The 18,042-nt window shown below is 39.7% G+C and overlaps 2 protein-coding genes across 2 annotated transcripts in view; both read left to right on the top strand.

The window, feature by feature from the left end:
• The first annotated feature begins 938 nt into the window (after positions 1-938).
• On the top strand, positions 939-3,128 carry LOC122452779 (disintegrin and metalloproteinase domain-containing protein 20-like). Its single transcript, XM_043486416.1, has one exon. The coding sequence runs from the start codon at positions 948-950 to the stop codon at positions 3,126-3,128; it is 2,181 nt and encodes a 726-aa protein (XP_043342351.1). The 5' UTR covers positions 939-947.
• Positions 3,129-11,054: 7,926 nt separating this feature from the next.
• Positions 11,055-18,042, top strand: part of LOC122452778 (disintegrin and metalloproteinase domain-containing protein 20-like) — a 51,869-nt gene continuing 44,881 nt past the window's right edge. The window contains exons 1-2 of the mRNA XM_043486415.1: positions 11,055-11,128; positions 15,062-17,316. Of these exons, the coding sequence (XP_043342350.1) occupies positions 15,183-17,316 (2,134 nt within the window). The 5' untranslated portion in view covers positions 11,055-11,128; positions 15,062-15,182. The remainder of the gene's footprint in view (positions 11,129-15,061; positions 17,317-18,042) is intronic.

The following is an 18,042-nucleotide window of genomic DNA, read 5'->3' as shown; positions in this document are numbered from 1 at the left end:
CCAATACTTTGGCCACCTGATGTGAAGAACTGACTCATTTGAAAAGACCTTGATGCTGGGAAAGATTGAAGGCAGGAGGAGAAGGGGAAGGAGGAGGCAGAAGGAGAAAGATTGAAGGCAGGAGGAGAAGGGGAAAACAGAGGAGGAGAAGGGGACAACAGAGGTTGGATGGCATCACCGACTCAATGGACATGAGTTTGAGTAAACTCTGGGAGTTGGTGATGGATGGGGAGGCCTGGAGTGCTGCAGTCCATGGGGTCACAAAGAGTCGGACAAGACTGAGTGACTGAACTGAGAAGAAAAAGGGAAAACAGAAGGTAGGACAGGTAATAATTAGTTACATGAATGAGAGAAAATAATGATATATGTATTTTTTTAATCTGTCCTAAGTAATGTGACTAATTTATCATTGAAGATAGAAAAGAATCACTATAAAGTGATAATTATACCCAGTCCAATATGGATAATAAAAATTCCTTTTATTTTTTTATAAATGAAAAGAAGATATATATCCTCCTTCCATTAAGACCTTTTTGTCTTACTTATTTCTGTAGACATGTCCACACAGTGTCATATATTTAGAGAACAGAACAATGAACCACTATGTGTCCTTCCTCAAGGTTCAACAAGTGTCACCCTAGGCCACTCACCACCGCTTTGGACACCTACAGTCTCACTCTGCCTCACCTTACTTGACAGCAATGCAATGCAGTATCATTAGCCATGTCTTTAGCCAAACGTTTAGTTATTTTAACCCATGCCCTTCTCATCGCCCTCTGTCTTAATTTGCTCATAACTCCCAGATCTGTCTCTGCTCTTGTTTTTTTTTAGTGCTATGGCTCTGGCATAGTGACTCTGACAGAAAACAGATCAAAGGTTTGTGCTGTGCACCACCAGCTCAGAGTGATGTGGCCTGCTCTCACCACTGGCTGCACATGATGTCATAAATGGCTGTGCGTGAGACCCTCGTGTATGTGAGGACCAGTCTCCCGCTGCTCTGGGTGGGGGTGTTTCTATTCCTTTCTGGATCATCCTGCATTGAGCACTCCCTACATCATGATCTTCCAGAAGTGGTGGTACCCTTGAAGATAACACACACTGGCAGTGGCATGAAGCCTCCTGGATGGCTGTCTTACAGCCTGCGTTTTGGAGGCCAGAGACACATTCTTCACATGAAAGTCAACAAGATTTTGTTCTCTAAACACCTACCAGTGTTCACCTACACAGACCAGCATGCACTAACGGAGGACCAGCCTTTTGTACAGAATGACTGCTACTATCAGGGTTACATAGAAGGGGATCCAGAGTCCCTGGTTGCCCTCAGTACATGTTTGGGGGGCTTTCAAGGAACACTACAGATACATAATGTTGTTTATGAAATCAAGCCCAAAAGTCTTTCTACCTCATTTGAACATCTGCTATACAAGATGGTAGATGAGACAGAATTTCCACCCAAGAGATGTGGATTGACAGATGAAGAAATAGCACGACAACTGAAATTTCTTCAAGAGAGTGTTAATTATACTTTGAAGCAAAGTGGGTATGTTGGCTGGTGGACTCACAGGCGTTTCCTTGAACTGGCAGTGCTGGTAGACCATGGTCGGTATCTTCATCACCAAAGTAATACCTCAAGTGTGCAGTCTGAAGTATGCATGGTTGTCAATGGAATAGATAATTTTTTACAGTCACTGGATGTTAATGTGGCTTTGATTGGAATCGAAATCTGGTCTAAAGACAACCTCCTTCCAACAACAAACATAAGTACTCTCTTGAACGAATTTTGCGTATGGAAGAGAATAAGTTTTAATACCCGCTTACCACATGATACTGCACATATTTTCATAAAGGAGAATTATGGCCGCCTTCTTGGCTTAGCCTATGTTGGAACTGTATGTAATCAACTTTATAACTGTGGGGTTGATAGCTTTCTGAATGACAAATTGCAAGAGTTTGCATATATTGTATCACATGAAATTGGTCACAATTTGGGTATGCGACATGATGATAAAACATGTAAATGTGGAGGTAGATCATGCATAATGTTTCCAAGTAAAGCTGTGGCAACTCGATTTAGCAACTGCAGTTATGCTTCATACTGGAGGGTTGTTGGAAAAGTGAGGTGCATGCACCTTCCACCAAATCCAGAGAATATCTTCAGGCAGACACGCTGTGGGAACAGTGTGGTTGAAGAAGGAGAAGAGTGTGACTGTGGTTCCACATATATGTGTGCAAAAGACCCCTGCTGTCAGTTAGACTGCACTCTGAGAGTTGGGGCTACTTGTGCTTTTGGGCTTTGCTGTGAGAACTGCACATTCATGCCATCAGGCTCCGTGTGTAGGAAAGAAGAAAATGAATGTGATCTTCCAGAGTGGTGCAATGGGACATCCTATCAGTGTCCAGGAGATGTGTACATGCAGGATGGGACCTCCTGCACAGGCGGTGGTTACTGCTATGAAAAGAGATGCAATGACCGCAATGAACAGTGTAGGAAAATTTTTGGCAAAGAGGCCAAGAATGCAAACGTGAGTTGCTACATGGCAATGAATACCCGAGGTGACCGTTTTGGTAACTGTGGTCTGACAGCCAGTTCATATATACAATGTGGAATCCCAGATATTCTGTGTGGGAGGGTTCAGTGTGAGAATGTGACAGAAATCCCCTTCCTGAGAGATCATTCTACTGTGCATTGGACTCGAATAAACGGAGTCAGCTGCTGGGGTACAGACTACCATCTGGGGATGACCATACCTGATGTTGGTGAAGTGAAAGATGGTACAGAGTGTGGTGCAAATCACATGTGCATCGAAAGGAAGTGTACGTCTATGCCCACTTTCCAAAGTGGTTGTTCGCCTGAGACGTGCAGTATGAATGGAGTCTGCAACAACAGACATCACTGCCACTGCAACTCTGGGTGGGACCCTCCCCACTGCAAGGTCAGAGGTGCTGGAGGCAGCGTGGACAGTGGCCCTCCGCCAGGCAGAGGTGGAGAGCCAGACTACCAGTACCTGCTGCTCTTTCGCTTGATTCCTTTGTTTTTTATGTTATTTTGTTTTTTAATTTGGCTGTTCGAGAGACTAAAAGAATTAATTGGGCAAGAAGAGAAAAGTTCTCCAGCTGAACTTCAGTAAGAAGGAAAATGTGTTGAGACAATACTTAAGGAAAAAGTACCAGATGTTCTGATTTCACCTGAGGAAAAAGCAGAAAAGTTCCAACTTCATCTTAGAAAGAAAAGCCTAGATTTGTGATTTCAAAAAAAAAAAAATTTCAAAATCTTGGATATTTCTCACTTTTTTGTTTTTAGTTTAGTAGACATGTTACAGCATGTGTCAGCAATTACAGACAGAAAACCCGAGATATTTCATTATTCTGGATCATAAATATCGCCAATTAAACAATGAGTAAAAATATGCTAATTCCCAGAACACTTTGTTATTTTAAGCAATTTAATGGTTAATTTTTCATAAAATTATCTGTGTGTTTCCTGAGAAAAAGCACAGCTCACACAGTGTGTGTGTATGTGTACTTTAAATTTGCTATCTCTTAATTCTAAACATCCTTCCCCTTTGTACTCTGCTTTGTCACGCAGTGAATGGGAACCTACGAATCTCATTTCTTCTTTGCTAGTCCTCTTATTATTCATTTCTGCTAACAGAACTAGAGGGAGACTGGACAGACTGGAGACCTGGGGAATTTTTCACTGCTGTTCACGTCACTGTTGTGTCATTAACAGCTCTTTCTTTACAGGAAGGTAAATTTCAGTCTGTGTTTTATTACTATATACTCAAACATACATACACTGAGTTTTCATATCTATATGTAATTGTACATTACATTATATTTGTATATTAGTAATTCCTTAGTAGACATTACTTTTCAGCCTCAGAGATGTCGGCATGGCCACCAAGCATCTTACCTTGCTCAGCTTTCAGTCCCAGGTCCTTGAGTTTCCAAATACCTGAGTCCTAGAGTGAGCCCTAGATCCATGGGACCTATTCAAAACATGTAGGTTTATTAATAATACCTCTTCCCTTCAAGCGCCAGCCCGAGCAGTAACAGCTACATCTTCTTCTTCATAACTCATTGCTATCCCCGTGGTGTGCATTCCTCTCTTGTGACTGAACTCTGAGTGATACAGTATGTGGCATAACAGGGAACACAGAAAGGAATCTGACATCAGAAGATTTGAAATATTCACACTACGGTGCTTACCATCTTGGGGACATAATTTAAACTTAGAATAACTTTAAAATCAGAAAAAGAGGAAAATTATATGTGCCACTCAAACTTCATAACTTTTATTTCTAAAATGGATGAAGAACATGCTTATCATTCTCTTTGGGATATGTAAGTCATAGCAACCATCTCTCCTCTAGAAAAATCCTAGATAATGCCAACTATATTTTAAGAACCACATTTAAGGACATCAGAGAGCTGAAGCAACAACTTAGAGTAAAATAAACGAAAACTTCAGGCATCAAAAAGAATTTCAGAAAATTTGGACACTTGCTAGCTATGTTTTCCCCTGAGTACTTGCTGATACTGTATGTGATTTAAGCATTAGGTCTGGTCCAGTGAAAGGATATCTGCTGAAGGAAGAAGTACCCAGTGCTCTTAGTTACTAGCCAGGGCTAGATTCACAAGTTAGACATTGAGGGGCCTCTAAATAATAATCATTGTTTCCCATGTCTCCACCACAGCTAACCTCCCTATTCATGCTGAGTCCATAGAGACGCCTGCCAACCCCGCAGAGCAGTTCCACAACAGTTTTGGAGCAAGGGGCGGAGTTAGATATAGGGTTGCAGTTCTTGGCTGTGAGAGACCAAGGGGACTTGCAATCATGGCTGCATCTGAACAGAGACACAGATGCTTACACAATCAATACAACGGACCTCCATCTGTTCATGGGTCCTACCTTGCTTCAACACCCTCTTCCTTGTAGGCAAAGGTCCTGGGGCAATGCAGAGGGAGGGAAACACACACTTAATGGGAACAGAGTCAGATCAATTCTGGCTCTCAGGGCTTCTGCTCCTGCAACTTGGGATCAGACCCCCACCCCTGTCAGGGTGTTGATGGCCACTAGGCAGAGATGAAGTCTTGCCACACACACGGCACTGGCTCTAGCCCCTTCATATGCAGCCCCATCACCTGCCAAGGCTGTAGTAACCAGGAAAGACATGTATCTACATCAAGTCTGTACTATCATCCAAGGTACTGGACACACACAGCCCATATGTGGAAGCTCACATGTAAGAACCTCAAAAGATAACTGTTTTACCTAAATTATTAGAGGCAGAGAAAGTTAAGCAAAGTGAAAAGGCAGAGAAACTACTCTCAATTGGAAAAAAAAAAAAAAAAGGAACCACTGAAAATAATGAAACAGAAATCAACAATTTATCAGGTAAAGAATTCAAAATATTGGTGGTAAAAATGTTAACTGAATTAAGAAAAATAATTGATGTAAGCAGTGCCTGTTTTAACAATGAACAAGAAGATATAAAAATTATGCAATCAGACATGGATAATTCAATTATTGAATTTTTTTTAAATTGTATAAAGAATGAATAGCAGAATGAGTGGTTGTTGTTGTTATTCAGTCACTAAGTTCTGGCCAACTCTGCGACACCATGAACTGCAGCATGCCAGGCTCTTCTGTCCTCCACGATCCCCTGAGGTTTATTCAAATTTGGGTCCATTAAATCAGTGATGCTATCTAACCATCTCATCCTCTGCCACCCATTTCTCCTCCTGCTCTCAATCCTTCCCAGCATGAGGGTCTTTTCCAATGAGTCAACCCTTCGCATCAGGTGGCCAAAGTACTGGAGCTTCAGCTTCAGCATCTATTCTCCCCATGAATATTCAGGGTTGATTTCCTTTAGAACTGATCAGTTTGATCTCCTTGCAGTCCAAGGGACTCTCAAGAATCTTCTCCAGCACCACTATTCAAAAGCATCAATTCTTCCATGCTTCGTCTTTTTTATGATCCAACTCTCACATCCATACATGACTACTGGGAAAACCAAAGCTTTGATTATATGGACCTTTGTCAGCAAAATGGTATCTCTGATTTTTAATATACTGTCTAGTTTTGTCATAGCTTTCCTTCCAAGTAGCAAACGTCTTTTAATTTCATGGCTGAAGTCACCATCTGCAATGATTTTGGAGCCCAAGAAAATTAAATCTGTCACTACTTTCACTTTTTCCTCTTCTATTTGCCATGAGGTGATGGGACCGGATACCATGATCTTAGTTTTTTTTAATGTTCAGCTTCAAGCAAGCTTTTTCACTCTCCTCGTCAAGAGGCTCTTTAGTTCCTCTTCACTTTCTGCCATTAGAGTGGTATCATTTGCATATCTGAGGTTATTGATATCTCTCCTGACAATCTTGATTCCAGCTTGTGATTCATCCAGCCTGGCATTTCACATGATGTACTCTGCATGAAAGTTAAATAAGCAGGGTGACGATACACAGCCTTATCATACTCCTTTCCAAATTTTGAACAGTCTATTGTTCCATGTCCAGTTCTAACTGTTTCTTCTTGACCCAAATACAGGTTTCTCAAGAGACAGGTAAGGTGGTCTGGTACTCCCATCTCTTTAAGCATTTTCCACAGTTTGTTGTGATCCACAAAGTCAAAGACTTTGGTGAAGTCAATGAAGTAAAAGTAATTGTGTTTCTGGAACTCCCTTGCTTTATCTATGATTCTACAAATGTTGGCAATTTGATCACTGGTTCCTCTGCCTCTTGGAAACCCAGCTTGTATATCTGGAAGTTCTTGGTTCACGTACTGCTGAAGCCTAGCTTGAAGGGTTTTGAGCATTACCTTGCCTAGGATGTGAAATGAGTGCAACTGTACAGTAGTTTGAACATTCTTTGGCATTGCCCTTCTTTAAGACTGGAATGAAAACTGACCTTTTCCTGTTCTTTGGCCACTGCTGAGTTTTTCTAATTTGCTGACATATTGAGTGCAGCACTTTAACAGCATCCTCTTTTATGATTTTAAATAACTCAGGTGGAATTCTGTCACTACCTCTAGCTTTGGGCTACCCAGGTGGTGCTAGCAGTAAAGAACCCACCTGCCTCTGCAGGAGACATAAGAGACACGGGTTTGATCCTTGGGTTGGGAAGATCCTCTGGGAGGGTATGGCAACCACTCCAATATTCTTGCCTGAAGAATCCATGGACAGAAGGGCCTGGCCAGCTACAGTCCATAGAGTCACAAAGAGTCAGACTCTAAGGCAACTTAGCACACACATACATGCTGCTGCTGCTTCTAAGTCACTTCAGTCGTGTCCGACTCTGTGCGACCCCATGGAAGGCAGCCCGCCCAGCTCCACCGTCCCTGGGATTCTCCAGGCAAGAATACTGGAGTGGGTTGCCATTTCCTTCTCCAATGCATGAAAATGAAAAGTGAAAGTGAAGTCGCTCAGTCGTGTATGATCCTTGGCGACCCCATGTACTGCAGCCTACCAGGCTCCTCTGTCCATGGGATTTTCCAGGCAAGAGTACCGGAGTGGGTTGCTATTGCCTTCTTCGACACATATATACACACACATATATACACATACAAAATTATGTCATGTGCAAATAAAGACAAATTTACAATCTTCTTTTCATTCACATGCCTTTTATTTCTTTATCATGACTAACTGCCCAGGCTAAAACTTCCAGTACCATATTAAATAAGAATGCTAAGAGGAGACATTCTCATCTTCTTGATCTTGACAAAAAGATTTCAATTTTGAACAACTGAGAATAATGGTGGTTGTGGGGTTGTCATATAAGACATTTACTATGTGAGGTGTGTTTCTTCTATTCTGTGTAGGATCTTTATAACGAAAGGACATTGTATTTTATCAAATGGTTTTATGCATCTGTTGAGATGACCATGTGGTTTTTTGTTCATTCTATTAATGTGTCCCATATATTGATTTGTGTACATAGAAACATCTTTGCATCCAGCAAAAAATGCCAATTGGTCACAGTGTATGAACACTTTGCTGTGTTCCTCAGTTCATTTCCTAACACTTTCTTGAGAATACTTTCATCTATCAGAGTGCTTATTGATATGTAAAGGTTTTCCATGTTTTATATTTCCAGTTTCTTTTTTCCTCTGTTTCTGCCTATCTTTATAAATTGATAACTTTCCACAGTGGTATGCTCTATTTCTTTTTTCTGTTTCTAGACTATACTCCAGATTTTTGCTTTGTAATTACCCTGAGGATTACTGAAAATATCTCATAGTTGAAACTGTCCATCCTATGATGATAACAAATTATCTTCATTTGCCTATAGAGTCACTCTTTATATGTTTGATGTCACAATTGCTATCTCTTTTAATGATGTGTATTTATTAACAAATGAGAGTAGTTATAGTAATTTTTCATAATTTTTCTTCAACCTCTATACTATTGTTAAGTAGTTAATACTCCATTCTATTATACAATTAGAAATTTCTAAATCTAACTAATTTTTCACATTTAACAGGGTGTTGTGTACTTTATGTTCCATATAGTTGATTAGTTTTTTTCATATTAGTTTGAAGAACTCCTTTCAATATTCCCTGCAAGGCAGGTCAACTGGTGATAAACTTCCTTAGTTTTTGTTTGTTGGGGAAAGTATTTATCCTTCAAATATGAATAGTAACTTTGAATGATAGAGTATTCTTAACAGGCAATTTTTTAATCCTTTAAATATGCCACTGTAGTTTCTCCTGACCAGTAGGGTTTCCACTATGAAATCCCCTGATAGCTTAATAAAGCTAATTCGTAAGTTACAATCTAAATATCCCCTCCTTACCCGGATTGCAATCAGAATTACCTGACTTTGATAGTTTCAGTATAATATGTCTCAAAGAATATCTTTTTCATTGAGATATTAGTGTGATATATTAGTTTCTTGAACTAAGATCTCCTAGTATGTGCAGGTGTGGGAAGATTTCTGCTATTACTAATTTAACTAAATTTTCTATCAATTCCCCTTCTCTCTTCACCATCACACAATTATTTAGATATGCACCATTTCAATGGAGTCCCATAGATAATGTAGGTTTTTTTTCATTCATTTTAACTTCTCACTTTTTGTTCTTTTGTAACTTGTTTCAAAATTCCTATCCTCTAAGTCATTTATTCTGTCTTCCATCTTTTCTACTCTACTACAGTTATTTTCTTTATCTATATCTATATAGATATATATCTATAATATCTATATTATATTCTTCACCTCACTCATCATGTTCTTCAGCTCCAGAATTTGTTTTGTTCTTTGTTAGCCTTTCTCATTTTTTTTGTTTTTTGTTTTGTTTTGGTTTTGGTAAAGAACTCATTCGGTTCATTTATATTTTCCTAATCTAATTGAATTGCCTTTCTAGGATTTCTTATAGTTCACTGACTTTCTTCAGTATACCTATTTTCAATTCTTAAGCACCTCTTTTTCAGGATTCGTGGCTCTGGGCTCAGTTGTTAGAGATTTATTGACATTTTTGGTGATTGCACAATTGCTTTATTTATTAAGTCTCTTGTTCTATCAGCTACACCCAGAAGAACATATGCAGGCTTTCCAAGGTCTTGGCTGTTCATGTCCCAGTGCAATAGTCACAAGGCTCTTTCCGGGTCCAGAATGAGGAGGACCATTACTCGGTTGATATGGATATAAAATTGGTACAATCTTAAATGCAGCAGTTAAACCTAGAAAATAATCAAATAAAAAAGAGGTGCTTTTTATTCTCTTTGTCATGTAAGATCTCAAATAAAAATCTTTGCTCAGAGATCAGTTGGTTACTCTCTATGACAGGGCTGCTGCTGCTAAGTCGCTTCAGTCGTGTCCAACTCTGTATCGACTCTGTGTCGGACTCTGTGTCGGAGCCCACCAGGCTCCCCCGTCCCTGGGAGTCTCCAGGCAAGAACACTGGAGTGGGTTGCCATTTCCTTCTCCAATGCATGAAAGTGAAGTTGCTCGGTCGTGTCCGACTCTTAGCGACCCCATGAACTGCAGCCTACCAGGCTCCTCCGTCCATGGGATTTTCCAGGCAAGAGTACTAGAGTGGGTCGCCAGTGCCTTCTCCAATGATAGGGCTAAAGCTAAAAAAGACCATGTGTGTGTGGTCAGTCGTTTAGTCATGCCCGCCACATTCCTCTGTCCACAGGATTTTCCAGCAAGAAGACTGGCATGGGTTGCCATTTCCCCCTCCAGGCTATCTTCTGACCCTGGGATCGAACTCAGATCTCCTGCAATGGCAAGAGGGTTCTTCACCACTGAGCCTCCTGGGAAGCCCCGTTGGGTACTATTCATCCAATTCCAAGGAATTCAAGGCCTTAACAAGTTATTGTTTATTTTCTGATGCACAAATGACGACCGTTTCCCCAAATCCCTCCTGGTATCAAGTAGTCTTATTAATACAAAGGTGTCAAATTAACTGTAAAATGAAGGGGGGAGAAAATAGGAACAACTTATGCCACCACGATGCTAGCATCACCACCCACACTATACTTTCTTCATCTCTCTTCTTTGTAATCTCTTTTTGCCACTTCTTTACTGACAACAGCTTTTCCTAATGGATGAGGCACACTTATTTACAGATGTGAAATGTCTCTGAGTTATCCTTGACCTTAGAGTGAAAGTCATGAATGGTTACTGATGCCTCAATCCTTGAACAATAGTTTAAACCAGATCAAACTTATTCTGGAACTTGAAGCAATTCAACTGTTTCATTATGAGGTTCTGTGCTGAGGAAATAATCTGGGATGAGGGAAACAGTGTGAATAAAAACACTAAAGTATGAATAAAAAACACTAAACACTTATACTACGTGCAAGGAATACATGGGATGGGAATAAGGACTATAGTCAGGTTTATTCACATTGAGAAGTAATTAGAGTATGATGGAAAAGGCAAAGCCCAAGTGTGGAAGACCTTTATCCAATTGCCATGGTCTTTAGAACTGGAGGAGCCTTGTTGCTAAGCGCTTCAATCTGGAACTTAAACAATGAAGAGATGAAAGGGGGGAGATTTTTATTGCTCTTTGTCATGTAATGTTTCACCTTAAAAAATCTTTATTCACAGACCTTGGTGGCACAAACTATCACAAAGTTATAACTAGCAAATACCATGGTAACCATTAATTCTACATGTGGTAAGTCTTTCAAGAATTTAACTGTGAAGGGGAAAGTGCTAGAATTTGTGCATGTGTGAATTCACAAACACACATCCATACAAACACAGCATGATTCTTTGTGAATTTTTCAAAACTAGAAGGCTTTCTATGACCTTTATTATGTCCTATTCTGCTCTATTCTACTTGACTGAGAGTTTAAAAATAGGGTAATAATGCATTTTTTCAATTTGGAAAATACTGAATTTGGCTGTAAATGCAAGTGAGGAGGCAGGTGATAATTATGATACTGAGATGACTCAATTTGATGAAGCTGTGGAAAAGATGAAAAAAGGAGTCTATGAGATAACATGTGGCAGCCTCGGTTGAAGTGTGTGTGCTAGTAGGGCACTGTGCCACATTACTAGTGAAAGTGTTATACCCCCCCATGAGCAGTGTCCCTAGAGTCCCTGACTAGGGACTATATAACGACTGTCATCCTTCTTCTCATCCGTATCTTCCCATACATAGAATGTAGAGGTGAAAATTGCGAGGATTCTACTCACAATTTAGAGGTTGATGTCCTAAAAAAGATCGCATTTAAGGATTCCATTTAATGATCTTCCTTCATTATGGAGCCTTGATATTTTGTGAAATATGCTCCTCTTTAGTACAAGAAAAGTACCCTAATACCCCAGGATCTCAGGTTACTTAAATGATGAAAAAAAAAATACTCAATCTAAAGAGTTAACTAATTTTTTAGTTAACTAAACTGCAACTAACTAAACTAACTAAACCCCACCAACTAACTGCAACAATAAAGGACAGAAGTATCAAATTCTGCATTAAACATACACAAAATAAAAATCTTGTAGTTTTATGGTTTAAAGTACCGTTCTTTAAATTCAATAATAACTACTTGTGGAAATAAAGACAATAGATTACTAAGCTGAGGGTCCTAGGTGCTAAAGAGAAAATTTAGAAAACTAGCATGTTAAGAAACATTACTATATCCAGGCAGAAAAGAAAATTTAGAAAATTAGCAAGTTAAACAATACTACTATATGCAGGCAAAAAAGCTCAATGTATTAAAAACAAAGTGTTGAAGAAAGTATCAGTTCATGATTTCATCATTTTGACTGAAGTATCAGGGATCTCTGGCTTCCCAGGTGGCTCAGTGGTAAAGAATCTGCCTACTAATACAGGAGATGAAAGAGGATACAGGTTCAATCCCTGTTTAGGAAGATCCCCTGGAGTAGAAAATGGCAACCCACTCCAATATTCTTGGCTGGGAAATCCCATGGACAGAGAAGCCTGGTGGGCTACAGTCCATGGAATGGCAAAGAGTTGGACATGACTCAGCACACAGCACACACACCAGGTACTTCATGACAAGTTTAGCCTGCCTTTCACTCATTAATTACCATAAACATACTCTGTAATTTACTTCCTGAGCAGTTTTGCAGTTTTTGTTAAGAGTGCGAAAGCAAGTGAAAAAATCTGAACTAGTTTGGGTTGAGGATTTTATTCAACAGTGGTTGAATTGATAGGATCTAAAACAAGACTACAGTAGTAAAATATAAAATAAAGGACACTGAAAAGGGGGGAAATGATGAAAAGTTATCTTCATCCTTTATAAATCTGAGGAGTGAATTTTTATTAAGAGTAAGGTTGTGGTTAACAGTTTAATCATATGCAGGAATTAGGGCAGTCAAGGTGATATCAAGATACAGGTCATGTCCTTAAGTCAATGTCTAAACATTGTTGAAAATGAGCTGTGAAATTACACTAGATGTTCACTCACTTGGTACCCAGAAGATAAGTGAAATTACTGGTGGATAATACCTTAGTAAATCAGATGCCCAGTTCTTTGAGGTTCGTGTAGGACTGAGTTGAGAATTGGTTTAAGAGTAAGAGTGTAATGCAAATGGTAGCTTAATGAGGAGTTTCCCTGGTGGTTCAGACAATAAAGAATTTGCCTGCAATGTGGGAGACCTGGGTTCAATCCCTGGGTTGGAAAGATCCCTTGGAGGAGAGCATAGCAACCCACTCCAGTATTCTTGTCTGGAGAATTCCACAGACAGAGGGCCAGGTGGGCTACAGTCCATGGGGTCACAAAGAGTCAGACGTAACTAAATGACCAAGCACAGCACAGCTTAATGACATGGCTAGCTGTTTAGAGGTCTGGAAGTAGGTTTATTCATCAAAGCAAATTACTAACAAATGTCTAGTCTATATGGCACATGGAGATTCTGAGAATGGAAATCTTCTCTGCTGGCCTACATATTGTCATCTTATCCTTTTGATTTAAAGGTTTAGCAGAATTAACGAGGAATAAGAGGCTTTCTGTGAAGAAGGGTGAGCACACAGGATGTTGTGTCTTCCTTTTCTGAGATGAAAATCCCACAAATGACAGGAAAGTGATTCCAGAGAAAGGATGTCAAGGAACACAGAAACAAAATATGTTCTAATTAAGCAGAAATGACCACAGGATCTAGTAGATGTTAGGTCCTTCCTTAATCACGCATCTTTCACTTTTATATTACCTAGTGTGGGAAGTAGACTGGATCAACCTGAATTTGAATCTTCAGAGCTAGCTTTTCTGTATTTTTCTCAACTAGGCCAAGGGTTCTTACTGTAAACAATAGAATTACTTTAGTGAACTGATAAAGACAGTGGATATTTCACTAGGTAAGTTAAAGCAAGCATTTTAAATATAAAGTATTGAAAATACCTTTAAAAATTCCAAATGTGCTATTTCCCCGAAAACCTCTGTTCTAATTAGAGCTCTAGACCAATTAATAATCTTGATCTGTGTGTTCATTTATGTTTTCTAAGTGTATACCATCATGTATGAACATTACATGTTTTTCAAATGCTTTATTCAAAGAAGAAAGCAGAAAATCAGTATTGCCAGCCAGGCATGTTATCAGATTTCATGCTAACAAATATATGATAACACATTTGTATTATGGAGATAATTGTAGATGGTATTTTCATATGGTATATGTATTATCAGTTTTTATTATGAAGTAATACATTGTGAGGTTGGAACTGATTACCTTAAAATCCTATAATGTGGAGACTCTGATGTCTTTGCCACTCTGAGACAATGTTTCCTTACTCCAAGCTGTCCTTCCTTTAAGGACCCACTGATTTCCTTTGTACTTCTGAAGGTTATTTTGCATTCAGTACATTCCCATTTTCAATTGCTACCCTCCCAGCTACACTGAATTCCATCCCTTTCATAAGGGTACAGGTTTTTAAATGCTGTTCTTCTTAACAGTATAATAGAATGTAAATACATTTGAGTAACATCCATCAACAACCCAACATATTCCCCCTCCCAAGACCACCTTCGTCTTCTAGTCATTGAATTAGGTAGCATTACAGTAGATCCTCAAAGTTGTGAAAGTTAGCGGTGTTGGACTCCTGCAACTTCATAGATTTAGATGAAGAGAAATGCAGAGGACTTGGGACAAATAATAACTTGTCACATGGAAATACATTATATGAACAATGAGAAAAAATAATATCTGTGAATAATATTTGTATCTTTCCTGAGTATTATGACTAAATAATTCTTACTTGTAAGTAAAAGGAAGACCTATATTTTATTATCATAACTCCAAATGTGTAACGCAAGACTCCTTTATCAGAATGTGATATTCATTCACCTTTCCATTAAGACTCTTTTGTGTTATATATTGTGGAAATGTTTGCACATAGTAATAGATACAAAGAACTGTATCGCAAATCACTATGTGCCCTTCCTCTAAATTCAACAAGTGTCACCGTAGGCCATTCTTGTGTACTCACACAATCTCACTCTGCCTCACCATTACTTAAGAGCATGTCAGACATGTCTTAAGTCAAACTCTCATTCATCCTAACCTGTACCCTTCCTTTTTCCTCTATCTTGGTTTGCTCATAACTCCCACCCAGTCCCTGTTCTACTTATTTTTTTTCTTTTAGTGCTGCTGCTTTGACTGCATGACTTTGCCAGAGAACAAACTAAAGGTTAACATTGAATACATCAGCTCAGACAGAGGAGACTGAATATTGATGTATCCTGTCCTGCCCTCTTTTTCTACCAATGGCTAAATATGATGGCTCCGTGATAGGTGTTGGTGAGTTCCTGATGTATATGAAGGTTACTCTCCTGCTTCTCTGGCTGAAAGTATTCCTCTTCCTTCCTGGATGGCCCCAGGTTGGGCACTCCCAAAGACTTGGCCCCCCAGAAGTGGTGATTCCCCTGAGGGTAACACCCACTGGCAGAGGCATGAAGCTTCAAGGCTGGTTCTCTTACAAACTATATTTTGGGGGCCAGAGACATGTTGTTCATATAAAGGTCAAGAAGAATTTTTTGTCCAAAAACCTCCCAGTGTTCACCTACACAGACAAGGGTGTTCTCCTGGAAGACCAACCTTTTGTCCAGGATGACTGTTATTACCGTGGTTATATGGAGGGGGACCCAGAGTCTCTGGTTTCCCTCAATAACTGCTTCGGGGGCTTTCAAGGCATGTTACAGACAAATGACATTGTTTATGAAATTGAACCCAAAAGGTTTTCTACTGCATTTGAGCATCTAATATATAAGCTAGACAATGAGGAGACAAAATTTTCATACATTAGATGTGGGTTAACAGATGAAGAAATAGCAGGACAATTGAAGTTTCAAGAAAGCATTAATCCCACTTTGATGCAAAGTGAATATACAGGCTGGTGGACCCACAAGTATTTTCTTGAAGTTGGAGTGGTCGTAGATCACTCTCTATATCTTTATCATAAAAGTAATGATACGCTTGTGCAGAAAGAAGTGTTTCTTGTTTTAAATGGAGTAAGTGACCTTATGAAAGCACTGGATCTTGAGGTACTTTTCAAGGGAATGGAGATATGGACTAAAGAAAGCCTTATTGCAGTAGAAAATATTGGAAGTGCCTTGGGTAACTTTTGCAAATGGAAGCAAAAGGGCTTCCAGAAACGTGTGCCCCATGATGTGGCACATATTTTTCTAAAAAAGAATTATGGTATCATTCTTGGCTTAGGTTATGTTGGAACAGTGTGTTTACTTCCTTATAGCTGTGGAGTTGAGACTCTCCCAACTGATAACACTTTTCTTTCATTATATATTGTGACTCATGAGATGGGTCATAATTTGGGTATGGCACATGATGATCCCAAAATATGTAAATGTGGAGCAGCAAAGTGCATATTGTTTCCATATGTAGCATCAACAACTAAATTCAGCAACTGTAGCTTTGGTTATTATTGGAACCTTGGTAAAAGAAGACACTGTTTGTTCACATCACCAGGTCCACAGGCACTCCTCAGGGAGACACGCTGCGGGAACAGTGTGCTTGAAGAAGGAGAAGAGTGTGACTGTGGATCCTTACAGATGTGTGAGTCTGATCCCTGTTGTCAGTTAAACTGCACTCTAACCGTTGGTATCAGCTGTGCTTTTGGGCTTTGTTGCCTTAATTGCCTCTTCAGGCCATCAGGCACCATATGTAGGAAAGTAGAAAATGAATGTGATCTTCCAGAGTGGTGCAATGGGACATCCCATCAGTGTCCAGAAGATGTGTACCTGCAGGATGGGACCTCCTGCACAGGCGGTGGTTACTGCTATGAAAAGAGATGCAATGACCGCAATGAACAGTGTAGGGAAATCTTTGGCAAAGAGGCCAAGGATGCAAACGTGAGTTGCTACAGGGCAATGAATACCCGAGGTGACCGTTTTGGTAACTGTGGTATCACAGCCACCTCATACGTAAAATGCAGCATGTCAGACAGCCTGTGTGGGAGGATTCAGTGTGAGAATGTGAAAGAAATTCCCCTAATGAAAGATCATACTACTCTGCATTGGACTAAATTCAATAATGACACCTGCTGGGGTACGGACTACCACCTCGGGATAAGAACGCCTGATATTGGTGACGTGAAAGATGGTACAAAGTGTGGTCCCACAGATGTCTGCATCCAGAGGAGGTGTGTCTCTTTTTCCACTGTTCCCCGTTCCTGCTCACCGCAGCTCTGCTCTTTGAGGGGGGTCTGCAACAACAGACAGCATTGCCACTGCAACTTCGAGTGGGACCCTCCCAACTGCCAGAAAAAAGGTAGAGGGGGCAGTGTGGACAGCGGCCCGCCCCCTGCCCCCAAGACAGAAGAGAAGGTGGCAAAGAGGAGCCTGCTGCCACATTTGCCGATTCCTATTTTGTTTCCACTACTATGTCTGTTGCTTTTCCTTTTGTTTTTCATGATACCAAAAAAAAATGATAAAGCAGAGGAGCCTGTTCCACCTAAAAACTGAGAAAAATTAGAAATATGTTATGGCTTCACTTAGGATGTAAGCACAGAATATTCTAACTTTACCTAAGGAAGAAACACAGAATGTGCCTACTGAAAAAACAACAAAAAAGGAAAAACCAATAGCTCCTGTTTCAAGAGACTACCAAAGCCTAATGATCTTTCCCAAGTATTAAGTTGTAATCTCCTGGAAGTAACAATGTTATAACATTTGTCCTAGATCATTGGCAGAAAATTCCAACTTTTTCTAATCATTTGGGACTATAAACAACCAATAAACACAAAGTTTACTAATCCCTAGCCTATTTCTACTCTGTTATTTTAAGCAATTTAAAGTGGTCAGTTTTTATGGAATTATTCTCTTTGTGTGTTTTGAGCAAAGACAGTCTGTGGATGGTGTTTGTGTGTGTGTCTGATTTACCTTTCCTCCGTCCCACACACCCTTCCTCTTTGTACTCTGGGCTTGTCACACAAGGACTGGTAACCTACAAATTATATGTCTTATATGCCAATCCTCTCCTATTCCTTTCTGTCAATGGCAGGAACTAGAGAAAGATTTGAAACCTGGGGAAAAGTTGATTTGTATTCATGTCAGAATTGTCTCATTAACAGCTTTCGTCTTAGCATCAACCATAATTTCTGCTATATAC

The sequence above is a fragment of the Cervus canadensis genome, chromosome 14 (genome assembly GCF_019320065.1).
Source record: "Cervus canadensis isolate Bull #8, Minnesota chromosome 14, ASM1932006v1, whole genome shotgun sequence".
Lineage (NCBI taxonomy): Eukaryota > Metazoa > Chordata > Mammalia > Artiodactyla > Cervidae > Cervus > Cervus canadensis.
Note: the sequence above shows the minus strand (reverse complement) of the source record. Positions and strands in the feature narration are given on the sequence as shown.